Source organism: Anomaloglossus baeobatrachus, chromosome 1, assembly GCF_048569485.1.
Source record: "Anomaloglossus baeobatrachus isolate aAnoBae1 chromosome 1, aAnoBae1.hap1, whole genome shotgun sequence".
Classification (NCBI taxonomy): domain Eukaryota; kingdom Metazoa; phylum Chordata; class Amphibia; order Anura; family Aromobatidae; genus Anomaloglossus; species Anomaloglossus baeobatrachus.
In genome coordinates, this window is record NC_134353.1 from 827,752,401 (window position 1) to 827,769,216 (window position 16,816).

General features: G+C 44.5%; 1 protein-coding gene across 1 annotated transcript in view; it reads left to right on the forward strand.

Moving 5' to 3' along the window:
* ADGRV1 (adhesion G protein-coupled receptor V1) overlaps positions 1–16,816 on the forward strand; it is a 380,769-nt gene that overhangs the window by 212,194 nt on the left and 151,759 nt on the right. Inside the window, exons 30-33 of the mRNA XM_075326288.1 lie at positions 1,727–1,942; positions 7,177–7,421; positions 8,802–8,983; positions 10,340–11,151. Of these exons, the coding sequence (XP_075182403.1) occupies positions 1,727–1,942; positions 7,177–7,421; positions 8,802–8,983; positions 10,340–11,151 (1,455 nt within the window). The remainder of the gene's footprint in view (positions 1–1,726; positions 1,943–7,176; positions 7,422–8,801; positions 8,984–10,339; positions 11,152–16,816) is intronic.

The following is a 16,816-nucleotide window of genomic DNA, read 5'->3' on the forward strand; positions in this document are numbered from 1 at the left end:
CAAAAAGTGAAGCACATATATTATAGAGTCATTACACACAGAGTTATCTATTTCAAGTGTTCATTTCTGTTAATGTTGATGATTATGGCTTACAGCCAATGAAAACCCAAAAGTCATTATCTCAGAAAATTAGAATATTATATATGACCAACTGAAAAAATTATTTGACACTCAAAAATGTTGGCGCCTACTGAAAAGTCTGTACAGTAAATGCCCTCAATACTTGGTCAGGGCTCCTCTTGCATAAATTACTACATCAATGCGGCGTGGCATGGAGGTGATCAGCCTGTGGCACTGCTGAGGTGTTATGGAAGCCCAGGTGGCTTTGATAGCAGCCTTCAGCTCATCTGCATTGTTGGGTCTGGTGTCTCTCATCTTCCTCTTGACAATACCCCATAAATTCACTATGGGGTTTAGGTCAGGCGAGTTTGCAGGCCAATCAAGCACAGTGATACATGGTTAGTAAACCAGGTATTGGTACTTTTTGCAGTGTGGACAGGTGCCAAGGCCTGCTGGAAAATTAAATTTCCATTTCCAAAAAGCATGTCGGCAGAGGGAAGCATGAAGTGCTCCAAAACCTCCTAGTAGACGGCTGCACTGACTTTGGTTTTCATAAAACACATGGACCCACACCAGCAGATGACATGGCTCCCCAAAGCATCACTGATTGTGGAAACTTCTGACTTGACCGAAAAGCAGTTTGGATTGTGGCCTCTCCACTCTTCCTCCAGACTCTGGGACCTTGATTTCCAAATGAAATGCAAAATTTAATTTCATCTGAAAATAACACCTTGGACCACTGAGCAACAGTCCAGTTATTTTTCTCCTTGGCCCAGAGGCGCTTCTGGCGTTGTCTGTTGGTCATGAGTGGCTTGACACAAGGAATGCGACAGTTGTAGCCCATGTCCTGGATACGTCTGTGTGTGGTGGCTCTTGTGAATCTGCCCCAAATTTTTTAATGGTCTTTTCTTAACAATCCTATCAAGGCTGTGGTTATCCCGGTTGCTTGTGCACCTTTTTCTACCACACTTTTTCTTCCACTCAACCTTCCATTAATATGCTTGGATACAGCACTCTGTGAACAGCCAGCTTCTTTATCAATCACCTTTTGTGGCTTACCCTCCTTGTGGAGTGTGTCAATGACTGCCTTCTGGACATCTGTCAAGTCAGCAGTCTTCCCCATGATTGTGTAGCCTACTAAACCAGACAAAGAGAGTATTTTAAATGCTTAGGAAGCTTTTGCAGGTGTTTTGTGCTAATTATTCTAATTTTCTGAGATAATGACTTTTGAGTTTTCATTGGCTGTAAGCCATAATCATCAACATTAACAGAAATAAACACTTGAAATAGATCACTCTGTGTGTAATGACTCTGTATAATATAGGCATTTCCCTTTTTGCATTGAATTACTGAAATAAATTAACTTTTTGAGGATATTCTGATTTATTGAGATGTACCTGTATATAGATATGCGCATACAATGTACTGTTTAAGATTTGATCTAGTTTTGTACGGATAAAATGTAGATTATTATAATGGCATGCTTTTTACAGTCTCAGATGACAATCATGTCCCAAATAAGTTCACTTTTCCATATAATGATGTTTAGCGGTGAGCCTGTGGGGGTGTCAGTTCTACATTTGCAGTAACACATACCATAATTCTATTCACTATGATGTGCTATGGGAATTTTACCTGCAGTATATTATCTTATTGAATTTCTCAGGTGAAGATTACAGCGTTGCTTCGTCGGATGTAGTTTTGCTTGAAGGAGAAACCAGCAAAGCTGTGCCAATATATATCATCAATGACATCAATCCTGAAGTAGAAGAGTCGTTTCGGGTCTTGCTATTAAACCAGACCACTGGCGGAGCATTAGTAGGAGACATAACAGAAGCAATCATAATTATTGAAGCATCCGATGATCCCTATGGTTCCTTCGGTAAAAATTAAACATCTTTCACTTTTTTCAGGTTAAACAGTAACTAAACTTTTTTGTTACTATTTTTTTTTCCAACATGAAAAGTTTCAAATTACTTTATTAGGTGATTTGTCTTTATACTTATACAAAGAAAATTACATGAATATACGGTAGCTTCAAAATCCCTTCTTTTCCCTAGTCTATTTTCTTGCCCTTAGCTGCTTTAAATGTACTCATTTGGAGTACGGATGATGGCAATGAAATGAATGGATAATTTACTGCAGGATATTGTTCTGATAAGCCCACTGTTAAAAGTGTGTCACATCTGACTGAGGCCTTTGCAGTATCTGAGATTAGAAGGTTGTGGCGATTAGCAGGTTGTAGGTGCTGTTTAACATGAGTAGAGCTGATTTATTTTCATCTGGTGTTGATGGGGTTAAGAGTTCCATTTTGATCCTGCTGAGATTCCAAGTAGCTCTAATCTCAGCTGCTGCACCTTGCTGCCACTCCGTTTCATTATTTACTCACTCTTTACTCTCTAACGTGCCAGTTATAGTTATTCTATGCTGACCTCCCAGGAGATGTTGTCCTTCTGGAAGCTGTGGAGTTCCGTTTGTTGTAATATTCCCATGTGCTTGTCTCTTTCCCAGTGTTTTCTTCTTGTAGTACTAAGACTAATGTCTTGCTGCAAAGCTCACTAGCCAAAATTAGCCCAGGGTCAGCCAACACTTAGGCATGTGATCTCACATAGGAGGGGAAGGACCCATCTAGGGACAATAGAGAGTGCAGGATTCAGTCTCAGGTGAGTGTTTAGGGGCCACTCCTTCCCCCTCTCCTTATGGTCAGGGCTTTCTTGATATCTTTTTCTCTGATTCCTTCCTTTCCTTTGCGCCGTAGGCCAGGCGTCTCTTCGGTCTGTTGTGACTCAAACCCGTCAGACAAGGCGACATGCGCTTACACTTTTATTGCAATCATCTGTACTCCAAATGAGTACATTATCGTATCAATACAGCTAAATGTAGGCAAATAAACTGGTGAAAAGCAGGGGTTTGGATACTTTTTTTTTTTACAAGGATAAAGACAAATCGCCTAAAAAAGCGATTTGCAAAGTTTCATAACTTTCCATGGGTGAGAAAATTATATAAAAAAAATAACAGTTTTGTTCCTCTTTAGCAAATTTTTAATCTTTTAGTCAGTAAACAAAAGCCACCATATTTATTACCTACATATTGTATTCAACGATAACCGAGATTGTTACCTGTCCATAAACATCTGGCCCATAAAAAAGAGACTTTTGTCCAGTGTCTGAGTCCTGTTAAACTTGGTCAGGAGATTGTAATTCTAATTATCGTAATTTTAGCATTCTTGGGTAAAAAAGGAAATTTATGAAAGGCTTTACACCAGCTTTTGTCACAAATATGTGCAGCATTTTCCTATTTAGGCCACTCTCTAAGGCCTGAAACACACATCCGTGAAAAAACACGCACGTGTGTTACGTCCGTTTTTCGGGTCCGTGTCCTGTTTTTGTGTCCGTTTTTATGCTCTGTGTGGCATCTGTGTGAATTGCGTATGCTAGCCGTGTGTGCGTGTGGAATGTCCTTGTGTGCGTGTGAAACTTAACTGACGTGTGTGTGTGTTGTCCGTGTGAAATGTCCGTGTGTGATGTAAAATGTAGTTACTACATGTCGGCAGACAGCGACGTGCGCTGAGAATGAACTCGGGTGAACTTCACCCGACTTCATTGTCATCCCCCGGCTCTGTCTGGGTGTCACGTCCCGATTAGCGGTCATCCGTGCAGGACTCACCGGTGACCGCTAATCCCCTGAGTGACTGAAGTGAGCAGCGCGATTAGCGCTATTGTCACTCAGGCTACCCGCGGCTAGCTGGATCCTCCCCCCCGTGACCCCAACTCACCTGTGACTTCATCGCTGTCACTCGGGCGACTTGCTGTCACAGGTGGAGGATCCAGCGGTGTCCGCGAGTAACCTCAGTGACAGCTCAGCTGATCGCACGGCTCACCTCAGTTGCTGCGTGGAGCTGTCAGGAGCGGCGGGGTTCTTCTGCAGCTCCTGTCACCTTCATGTAGCAGAGCTGGAAGCAATGCGGGACCTCCGTGGATTACACTGGACATGGATGGGTATTTGTGGCATAATAAATTGGTGAATGCGGGTTTTTTGTAGTGTTTATTATTTCAAATAAAGGATTTCTTCACTGTGTGTTTTTATTTACTGTAACTTACAGATTAATCATTGGGGGTGTCTCATAGATGCCTACAAGGATTAATCTAGGACTTATTGGCAGCTATTAACTCCTTATTATCCCGATTGCCAATGCACCAGGGCAAATCGGGAACAGCCGGGTAGAGTCCCAGAACTGTCGCATCTATTGTATGCGGCAATTCCGGGCGGCTGCTGGCTGATATTGTTAGGCTGGGGGGCTCCCCATAACGTGGAGCTCCCCATCCTGACAATACCAGCCTTCAGCCGTGTGACTTTACCCTGGCTGGTATCAAAATGGGGGGGACCTCACGTTGTTTTTTTTTAATTATTTATTTATTTTTTTTACTGCACAGTATAGACCCGCCCACCGGCGGCTGTGATTGGTTGCAGTGAGACAGCTGTCACTCAGCGTGGGGGCGTGTCTTACTGCAACCAATCATAGGCGCCGGTGGGTGGGGAAAGCAGGGAATACGAGATTGAATAATGAGCGGCCGGCTTTTTCAAAATAGTAAAAGCCGCCGGAGTTTATTGAACAGCCGTGCAGCGCCGCGCTGGTGATCAGGGAACGGTGAGTATCAGAGAGGGGGGAGACTGACTGACAGACTGTGAGAGAGGGACAGAAAGACAGAGAGACCGACCGACAGACAGACAGAGAGACCGAGCGTCGGACTGAGGGAGATTGACCGACATAGACAGAAAAAGAAAGAATGACCGACATCGCTACAAAAAAGCACAAAACGTACACGGAGCATACAGAGATGCATCCGTGTCACGTTATTGTGCGCACATAACCATTGACTTTCATGGGGTCCGTGTGTGCGTGTTCCGTGCTGAAAACGGACGTGCTTCGTGCAAAACGGAAACACATACGGATCACGGACACGGACACACGGACCTTATGGAATCACGCACGTGTGCCCTCAATGATAGATTAACATTGGTGCATGTTTGTCCGTGTCTCCGATACATACGGAAACGGGACAAACACGCACGTGTTTAACGGATGTGTGTTTCAGGCCTAAAACTGAATTGTTTACTCCCTTTTTGCTGCTGTGGTCGACACCGGTGTTTCTGCTTGCCATACCACCCTTCCACCTCTCTTGAGCTTTCCTTTCCTGCAACAGCCTTACCTCTGTGACTCACGGCTATTTCCCCCTTAACACCGGAGGGTTATTTTGTGACTTTTTGGTAGGCTGCTTAGCCAGTGATTCCTGACCTTGCCCTTTTGACCTATGACTACATACATTGTACTAAGTGCTGTTGTTTTTATATACTTCATGTGGTTTGGTCATATTTCAGCCTCACCTCTGTGACCCACGACTACACACATTTTAATAGTGCTGATTATATACACTTTATGTGGTTTGGTCAGGATACTGGTTTTTTCGCAGCCTTACCTCTGTGACCCACGGCTACTTATACATCCTATAGCCATAGGGTCCGCTCTGTGATCAGTGGTGAACTGCAAACACATTTACCTTTGGCCCCTTCCCCTGTTACCTATGACCACCTTGTAGTCATTTAGCTCCATACTATAATACTCTCTTGGGGGGCCTTTTATATTATGTTGGTAATTTCAGCTCTTTGACCCACGACTAGTTTATTGACTTTCTCTTGCGGCAGGGTTTACAGGGTTGGTGGTTTGGTTTCATTACAATTGTGTTCCTCATAGTATCCAAAATTTGTCCTCCATCCACACCTCTGTGGCCTCGTTTTTTATTATTTTTCTTGCAAAAAATCTTGTGACTGTTTTTCTACTCAAGAATAAATATTTATGATGGTTAATATTTTTCAATAAACAATTATTTTTTGCATAATCTCAGTGCCTTTTTCCTTCTTTGTCCTCCTTGTTTAATATGTTTCGGTTTGAAGTTGGCACCCCCCCTGTGGGAACCCTTGGAGTGTTTCCCCCAGAGTATTGATTATTTAGCCATGTATTTTTTGTTTACTAAAACTGTGTGCCATCCTGGCATGGTTTACTTTGTAAATATAGTGTCATCCAGATCTCTGAATTGTGACTTCTTAAAAAGTCACACAAATCACAAGCTCAGCAGTTACCGGTGTCAGACAGAACTGCTCACTTACGGAGCTGCACAGCACAGGTACTGCACATCCACCCCTTGATTAGGATAAGAACAGATATGCAATATCCAGTGTATAGTGTCACGGCTGGAATTACATGTCTGCCCCCTATTCCAATCAATAGGGGATGGATGTGCAGTATATGGGCACAAACCCAGGTAACGCAGGATTTGTAGGAGTTTCATGCAGAGCCCCAACGCATGTTTCATGGTATTAACAATTGGAAAGTATAGTCTTACCTTCCCCCTGATGAAGCGGTCCAATTATTAGTACTGTGAATCGTGTGTTGGGACTCTGCATGAAACTCCTACAACTCTTGCATTACCTGGGTTTGTTACCATAATTCATTTTGTCTCTCTTGCACTGTTGTAACTTCCACATTCATTGCTGACATTTGTCTTCTTCACATCTACTTCATGGTCTTTGACAGGGAAGTTCTGCAGTGCATTTTCCCCACCAGGAGTTGTTTTTAGGTGGTTTCATTTTTATGACACTTTGATTCCTCTTTTTTCTTGTTTTTTCTTTTGTTTGTTTATGTATTTTTATATGCACTTTGTCTAATGAGAGTCAATAAAGAGTATTACGAAGCAATAACTCTCATGTTCTCCTCCTATTACAGCTTCTGGTGGCCTACGGCAATGGGAACAGCAGATTGGTGGGGGTTGTCAGGTGTCTCACCCCCATCGATCAGACATTGGCCTCTCCTAAGGATTGGTCATCAATGTTAAAGTCCCAGACAATGCCTTTAAAAAAAAACAAACGGATTTATGTTTTTATTTTATGCACATTTTTAACCCCAATGAAAGACTAAATTAAAAATCTACTGATAATAAAATAATATTGCATTGGCCACACATTTGTGCAATTTCACCATCTCTAAATGAGAAGGAATCTTTATGTCCTACAGTATATTTATATCCAATGCTGACAGTTTAATGACAATTCTTCTTTTAGTTTTCCAGGTGACATCGGTCTCTGTAGATGAGCCTGACTTTAATACCGTCCCTGTAAATTTGCCAGTCATCAGGAATGCTGGCACTCTTGGCAATGTTGTTGTTCAGTGGGTTGCAACCATCAATGGAAAGCTTGCCACGGATGACCTCCGAATGGCATCTGGCAATATTACTTTTGCTGCTGGACAGACTGTTCGGACCCTGTTATTAGAAATCATGCCTGATAATGTCCCTGAGATTGAAGAGGTGAGGAAATATACTGTATATGCAGCAACTATAAAAAAAAAAGAATAATAGAAATCAATAAATTATACGTGTTGGTGTATACTCATCTTTAGATTGTGAGCTATTTTACAACAATATGAAAAATGTTCCTAGAGAAAATTGTTCTGGAAAACAATCTTTAAAGAGAACCAACCGCCAGGATTTTGCTATATAAAGTAAAGGCAAGTGATATAAGGTACCTTCACACATAGCGAGATCGCTGCTGAGTCTCAGATTCTGTGACGAAACAACGACCTTGCCAGCGATCTCGCTACGTTTGACACATAGCAGCGACCAGGCCCCTGCTGTTAGATCGCTGGTCGTGTCGGAATGGCCTAAACCTGTTTTTGATCATTGAGGTCCTGCTGGGCAGGATGCATCGGTGTGTTTGACGCCTTACTAACGACCTCGTTGACGACTCAGAGATCAGACACGTACAGCCCTGTACGGGTCCCAATGACCATCGAGATCGTTATGCAGGTCGCTACAGTCGCTGTATCGTTGCTGCGTCGTTGGGAAGATCTGACTGTGTGACATCTCACCAGCGACCGCGTAGCAACTTACCAGCGATCCTTATCAGGTCGTATTGTTGTCGGGATCGCTGGAAAGTCGTTAAATATGACGGGGGCTGTACTGGCAATAGGATGCTGAATCCAAGCATACCTTTTGTTGAGAGATCAGATGCTTGATTTCTGAAATATCTTTAATCAAAGTTAATACCTTTGATTGACATGTGCAGCGGTGCAGGCCTTTGTATGTCAGGTCCTCAGTGTATATTCATCCTCCTGCATCTTGTATTGCATACCTCCTTTTATTTATTTAAATGTCACGCTGCGTCGCCATCGCTGCTGTTGACGGCACGTGCAACATGCCACAGTAATTATGTCTTCATTCAAACGGCGCCGGAGTCCGCGCATGACCACCCAGCGATCTCTGGTGCCATCTTATTGAAGACACTGCATAAGATGTCAAAATAAAAATCTGCGCATGCGCTGATGCTGCTCAGTCTACACCGCAATGCACATGCGCCACCAACAGCAGCAGTGGCAGCGTGGCATGATGTTTAAATAAAGAAATGGTGGCATGCCATAGAGGATGCAGGAGGAGGAGTATACACCGAGGACCTGTGCCATAAAGACCCGGACCTCAGTGCACACTTCAATCAAAATGCAAAGCATTTCTGGAACTTTGATTAAAGATATTTCAGCAACCAAGCATCCAGTCTATTAACAATACGTATGCTTGGATACAGCATCATAGTGCCAGCATGGCACTGCCTTTACTTTATATAGTAAAATCCTGCTGGTTGGTTCCCTTTAATGTTACATTTTTAATATAACCAACTTTTTTTTATCACACTAGGTCATTTTAATCCAGCTCACTGGGGCTTCAAATGGAGGTACCATTGGACAGGAAGGAACAGCTAAAATAATTATTTCACCCAATGACAATCCCTATGGAACCATTTCATTTTACAAGACTGTGTACAAGATTCAGGAACCATTGGAGAAAAGTTCATTGGCAAATATTACAATCAGGAGGAGGTCTGTACAGGTTTACTCCTATTGATATGTAAGCGCTTGCTGTGGGCAGAATGAGGACTGGAGTTTACCTTTCTCGTTTGTACTCTGGGATCAGTATGAAGAGTTTTGCTTTCTGGTTTTGTATATTTGTGTCGGGAGAGATAGAACTGGAGGTGGTATTGGGAAGAAAGGTTGGTTATACAGGAACTTTTCTTTATGTTATCATCCTCCCTAAAGCCAGCTTTACACGCTGCAATGTATCTTACATTGTGTCGGCGGGGTCACGTCGTAAGTGACGCACATCCGGCATCGTAAGGTACTTTGTAGTGTGTAACAGATACGTGCGATTGCGATTGAACGGTAAAACGTTCATCGCACGCACGTCGTTCATTCCTCATGAATTGAACGTCAGACTGTTCATCGTACCCGGGGTAGCACACATCGCAGTGTGTGACACCCCAGGAACGATGAACAGAGCTTACCTGCGTCCTGCGTCTCCCGGCTGGTAATGCGGAAGGAATGAGGTGGGCGGGATGTTTACGTCCCGCTCAGCTCCGCCCCTCCGCTTCTATTGGCCGGCTGCCGCATGACATCGCTGTGACGCCGAACGTCCCTCCCACTCCAGGAAGTGGACGTTCGCCGCCCACATCGAGGTCGTATGGACAGGTAAGTACGTGTGACGGGTGGTTACTCGTACGTGCGGCACGTTCAACAAATTGAACGTGCTGCACATACGATGGGGGCGGTTACGATCGCATACGATATCGTATGCTGGATCGTAAGGTGTAAAGCAGGCTTTAAGGGTGCGTTCCCACGATCAGTAATTGCAGTGTTTTAGACGCATCATTCGTCAACTGCATCTAAAATGCTGCATTGTACAGTACAAGCACAGTAGATGGGATTCTTGAAATCCCGTGCCACTGTGCTTTTTTCCGCAGCAAACACTGACCTGAGGTGCGTGTTTCCAGACCGCAGCATGTCAATTGTTTGCTGTGAATTTGCATGCATCCTCTGTAGGGAGAACGCAAGCTGGAGACCACAGCGCACTGAACTCTGATCGTGGGTTCAAGCAGCTCCGGTCTCCTGCATTCTCCTGCGGATGAGAACGCAGCGAGTCCTGATCTTGGGCACATATCCTTAAAGTCAAGATATGTATCCATTTAACTGGTGTCTTTTTTACATTAATGTTCTCATGTATCTGGGCTTATGTAGGAAAGCCTAATTTTTTGTACAAATGACTAAAATGTATTTATGTTTCAATTCTTACATTGTTGTTGTTTAGTTTACTGGAACTTTTTATAAACCATCCAATGACAAGTATTGCTGTTTTATCAGGTATGTACTATATTGTAATATTTCTGTGTTTTTTCTCCTCAGTGGTGGGCTATTTGGCCTTTTGCAGTTGCTATACAGCACCACTGAGATGGATGTGGTGGGTCTTGCAGTTGGAGAAGGACAGGACATGTTGTTATACTATGAGTCGCCATTCTCTGCAATCCCATTAGTATCATCAAGAACCGCTGTTAATGTTTCCATAGCCAGAAATCCACTTCAGGCCTGTGCCATTGCATGTCTTAGGAACCAAGTGTGCTCATCTTTTTCTTTTAGCAATGTCTCCGGCAATCTTCAATGTTTCTGGATCACAGCGTTATCATATCAACTTGCAAACAGTAGCCAGTTCTGGACATATAAGAAGAACAGTACCAGTGTGTCTGTGCTGTTCAGCTCACAAGCCACTGCCGGCAGTGATTATGAAACTGTTACCGGGCAGTGGTTCACGATGCCGGAGGGAGAAGCGTTTGCTAATATCACAGTTTCAATACTGACTGACAGTTTTCCAGAATTAGATGAAAAATTCATTGTGTCGCTTCTTGATGTCAGGTTACCCAACATTTCTACCAGCTTACAGAATAAGCCAACCATAGGTCAGCCAAACACCACAGTGGTTGTGATCATGATGAATGGAGATGCTTTTGGAGTGTTTGTCATTTACATCCGAAGTCCAAATGCCACTGATGGAGGTCACCATGTGGAGGTGCAGGAGCAACCACAGACAATGGTCCAGCTGGTAATAGAGCGCCGAGAGGGCAGTCTAGGACAAGTGATAGTGGAGTGGGACATCGTTGGAGGAAAGGCATCCAGAAATGAAGATTTTAAAGCAGATGGAGCGCTTTTAATTTTCGCTGAAGGTAATGTTCTCAGTCTTTATGAATGCAGCTCAAAGCACCGCTCCAACAGGGGGTTTCAGCACTGGAATGGTGTTAAATCTAAGCCCCATGCCCCATCTTATACTAACCCTCCAGCAGCTTCACCTTTTACTGATGCTGCTTCGGTCCCTCAGCGCCAACTTGTGACTGTTTGGCTGAGTTCACATGTCCAGTATCATCTGTTAGAACGGATCTTGCAGAAATCTGTTGAAAAAAGGTCTGCAAACACAACTTTTTTGTACATCATTAAATAACTGATACTGTGGATCCATTCTTTTAATATTGGAATCTATGGAGAACGGATCCGCTTACAGATTTCTATTTAGCCATCCGTTTGACTTGCATTAATTAATCGTTTTTTTCTTGCAGGATCTTTTACAAATGGAAGATAAATAGCAATTTGTTAACGGATCTGTCCTGCATAGACTCCAATGTTAATAAAACAGATCCAGCAGAAATCCTTTTGCCAACGGATCTCTGCAGGATCTGTTCTAATGGACGATTACAGGAAAAGTGAACTCAGCTTAACTTCACACTGGCCGAAAGTCAGAAGTTACGTCACAAGCTCCTAATGCAAGTCTATGAGAGTCAGAATGAGGCCAGAACGAAGCTCTCGTAGACTTGTATTGATTAGCAACCTCTCATGAGACACTGGAGCTGTTGGCAGGTCACAAATCGCCATACAATTACTGGAGCAGTGCCAATAAGAGAAGAAGCCGCTGGAAAATGAGTATTATGTAGGGTCAGGGCACTTAGATTTAAAGCACTACGTCAGTATTGTGTGATATATAGTACTGTATTTAAAGTGAACTTGTCACATTGGAAATACAGCCCATTCTGCAGGCAGCATGTCCGAGCAGGGGAAGCAGGAGATTGATATCTAGGTTTGTGGCATCTCAGTGTGCTAATCATTTATATCTTTGGTAATTCTGGGCTTTGCAGTAGAATGGACAGTCTTAAAGGTGCTTTACACGCTGCGACATCGCTAGCGATCTCGTTAGCGATGTAACACGCCAGATTGCACATACGATTTGCCTAGATCGCACAATGTGACCGGCGCTATAAAAAAAATATGACCTATGTGCGATCTCGGCAAATCTTATCTGTGATCTGGTGTGTCACATCGCAAACGAGATCGCTAGCGATGTTTCAGCGTGTAAAGCACCCTTTAGTTAATGACTGATAGCCTTCTCGTATAGGTCTGAACACAGAGATAGCTGTCGATCACTAGAGTGAAAAGCCCAAAGTAAGCAGAGATGAGAATGAATAATACTTATATATACTGAATATTTTCCAATAAAACTACATACCTGCCTCAGCTTCTCCTGCACTATATCATGCTCTCTGTGGATTTGCAATGTTATAGGTTGGTTTTGCATAATTTTCTGTTACTCTTGGATCGTAATCCAAGGGCTCCCACTAACTTCGTTCACTCCCTGAGGCTAGCACATATACATCTATGGGGAATGAGCTCTGTGTTTGGGAGGATCACTCCCTCTGTCATCCCTATAGCTCCCCACAACACGACGGTAGAAGCTATTGATTGGTATGGCAACTAAAGGTCTAACAATGTCCAAAGGCTGCCAGCTAGTATTACACTAACTGTCTGGATAAATGCACTGCACAATGTGTCGCCAGGGGTTAAGGGGATACCCAGAACCGGGCCAAGGGTCGCTTCTGGAAAGGGGATCACGGTGTCGTGACCCGGTCTGTGCTCCCTGGTTCCACAATAAAAAGGGGGGTTGTGTTCGTGACGCCACCCGTGGAATGTGATCAGAGATGACCACCGCTGCTGCAGAACCTCCGGGGTGATGGAAGGCAGCTTGAGATGGGACGGCTCCCCATGGGTAGAGCCTTTTCCCCGGGGCAGTGTGATAGTAGTCTATGGGGGGAGTGCAGGACACGAGCACAATAAACAGGCAGACTCACGGTTTTGCAGTTTCTTTGTCTTTACTGGTGATGGTATTCAGCAGAGTACTGTCCACGGAGTCTGTGAGGGGTTCAGGGCTTCTCCCACCCAGCCGGGCCGTTTTGGCTTCCTTGCCTGCACTGTGTGTCTGTGGCCCTGCTGCTGCGTGAACTATGCAGCCGGCCCTGTGCTCCTCGGTACCGACCTGACAGGCAACTCGAGTCCTTACTAGTATGTTCCTGAACTCTGCGCTTGTTGCTTGTGTCTGTGGTACAGGTGAAAGATCTGGAATCTTCACTTCTCTGGTGGTAACTGTGCAGTATGTAACCTGCAGTCTCGGATCCAGCATCCGTTCTGGGTGCTCCACTGGGGATGAGCTCTGCAATGCTCTGTCTCCCAGGAATGTTCCTCTGTGTACTCTGTCTCCTTCCCTCAGACCCTCAGCTAGGCCTGGAATTGGTCAGTGGATCCTGAGGTGAGCTAAAGCCAGCTTCCAACCTACAGATCCTTTCTCCTCAGTGCTCTGCACTGAACTTCCAAACTGAAACTACTCCTGACCATTTCCTCCCCCCAGCAGAATGTACAGGGAAGCAGCTTGGTCTCCCCCTTCTGGCCAGGAGGTCTTGGTGTTGTGTGTGGGAAGTTAACCCTTTGTGTGGCAACCCTGGGGTGCCACATTCCCCCTTAGTGAAGAACAGTACTCCGGGACTGTGAAACAAACAAACAAGTTATCACAACAATTATATATATACAGAGTCTCAAAAGGAAAAAATACAAAAACCTTAAAGCTCAAAAAGAGTCCAAAATGTTCAAAAATATATAAGTGTTCATACAGTATAGTCTCTGTAGGTACTGGGCTTTTGGTCTTAACGTTGCAATTAAATAAACATTTCAATCAACAAACACTTCTTAAAGGTGTCTCTACCCTGGTCATAAGTGCAGTAGGCCTCACGGCCCTCGGGCCACCAACATGTGATCAAGTTGTAACTCTCCGGGCTGCCACCTTACACCACTCTTCTCTCACCTTTTCTGTACACTAAACTGTTACGGTTTTTCATATAAACATTATAACATATGTACATTTTATATGCAATTCCACATTAGTCTTTATATCTTGCTGGTATCTGACCCTGAGTACTACGCTGTGATCTGCGTACTGTTGCTGTACTGGGTGTACTTAGCATAATGGTGTGAGTGGAAGTGTACCTATTTGGTGTTTCTGGTACTTGTGAGGATGGGGGGCTGACTGTAGGACTGGCAAGCTCACTGGGACCAGGAATCTGTTCTTCCTCTACGGTTTCAACTTCCAGTTCTTCTTGTCTTGAGACTTCTTGTGGTATGGGTTCTGATTGTGGTTCCACCACTTGAGGGAAGGCGATCATTGGGACTACTACTGCTCCATAGTAATTTGGCCATGTTTTTGGGAAATCTCCTAAGACTGTATGGAATACATCTTCTTCCTTCTTGACAGGTTGTACCTGTATGGGTAAGGTGACTTCTGGTGTCTTCAGGGTTTCAGGACACGGTTTGAGTTGATCTCTTGACACGACAGCTGATGTCCTTCCTTCATCCTTACTGATGAGACATACTTTGGGATTATCCATATTGGATGGTAAGACTGTATATGGGGTGGTTTCCCACTGATTATCCAATTTGTTTGTGCGCCGTTTCCTCTTGAGAACTTGGTCACCAGGTTGCAATGGGGTTGCTAGAGCATGCTGGTTGAAGGTTCTCTCCTGTCTTCCCCTAGCTTGTTGGAGACTTTTCTCTACGCACTCTTGTACTTGGCGATACTGCTGCTGACGTAGGGTATCCCAATTGGAGTCTTGAACTTCTGCATCTGGCTTCAGAATTCCCATATCTAAATCAATTGGCAGTTTACCGGGCCTTGCACGCATGAGGTAAGCGGGGGTGCAGTTTGTAGAACTCACCGGGACATGATTGTACAAGTCCACCAAGTCTGGCAATTTCTCTGGCCATTGATTTCTTTCTGACTCTGGTAAGGTCTTCAACAGGTCAATCACAATATGGTTCATCTTCTCACATAAGCCATTTGTTTGGGGATGGTATGCTGTTGTGCGGATCTTTTTACAGCCATACATGTTGCAGAATTCTTGGAAGATCTGTGATTCGAAAGCTGGACCTTGATCTGCAAGGACTTGTTCTGGGTAACCATGGGGTCTGCAAAAGTACGTCTGGAATGCTTTAGCTGCTGTTCTAGCTGTAAGGTCTTTCACGGGTACCACCACTAAGAAGCGTGAGTAATGGTCCACGATGGTTAAGGCATAGACATAGCCGGACCGGCTTGGTGACAACTTGACGTGGTCTAATGTGACTAGCTCGAGTGGTTGCTTGGTTACTATGGACTGGAGTGGAGCTCTCTGGTTCTGTTGATCCTTTCTTCTGAGGTTGCACGGTCCGCATTTTCTACACCAATCTTCAATTGATTTTCTCATGCCAACCCAGTAGAATCTTTCTCTTAAGAGCACTTCCAACTTTTTCCAACCAAAATGACCAGCACCGTCGTGGTAAGCTTCCAGAACCATCTTGACGTCTCTCTTGGGCACGATGATCTGCCAGACCAGCTCATGTGTTTTGGGATTGGTGTGCCTTCTACAGAGCTTCCCTTGGTACAGGAACAATTTACCTCTCTCTTTCCAGAGATGTTGTGTCTCAGCTGGGGCATTCTGATTAGGGTATGCACCTTGTTGTGTAAGCAGTTCTTTCACTAGCTTCACAGCTGGATCACTGTCTTGTGTGTCAGCCCATCCGTGGTGTGCTAATGGGTTGAGAGTTGCCTGCTGTTGTTTTTGGTAGACACTCGGTTGATACTGTCCCACCTTAGGACGGTGAAAGGCCGGCAGCTCAATTTCTTCCAGTCCCTCCGGTTCCTCTTCCACGTTCCCCGAGTGTGGCATCCGGGATAAGGCATCTGCGTTCCCATTCTTGTGGCCTGCCCTGTACTTGATGACAAAGTTGTAGTTTGACAGTCGGGCTATCCATCGCTGTTCCAGCGCACCTAATTTTGCAGAGTCCAGGTGGGTCAACGGATTGTTGTCAGTAAAGATGGTAAATTCTGCAGCTGCCAGGTAGTGTTTGAAACGCTCTGTTACAGCCCAAACTACTGCCAGTAGTTCTAACTTGAAGGAGCTGTAATTCTCTGGGTTTCTTTCTGTAGGCCGGAGCTTCCTGCTTGCAAAGGCAATAACTTTCTCCTTGCCTTCCTGCTTTTGAGACAATACTGCTCCCAGTCCTACGTTGCTGGCATCCGTGTACAAAATGAAGGGTTGATGGTAATCTGGATATGCCAGGATCTCTTCTCCTGTCAGTGCCCACTTCAACTTCTTAAAGGACTCTTCTCTCTCATCACTCCACTGGAAAGGAGGATTTCGGGCTGCAGACTTTTTTGACTGTCCTACCAGGATGTCTTGAAGGGGAGCTGCTAGCTTCGTGAACCCTTTTATAAATCTTCTATAGTAGCCCACCAGTCCCAGGAATTGCCTCACCTCTTTCACGCTGGTGGGTCTCGGCCAATCTCTGATCACGGTAACTTTTTCAGGATCTGGTGCTACCCCTTCTGAGCTCACGACATGTCCCAGGTACTGTACCCTTGGCTTTAGCAGGTGACACTTGGATGGCTTGATTTTCATGCCGTATCCGGATAAGGCTTCAAACACTTCTGCCAGGTCTTGTAGATGCTGTTCATAGGTCTTGGAGTAGACTATGACGTCATCCAGG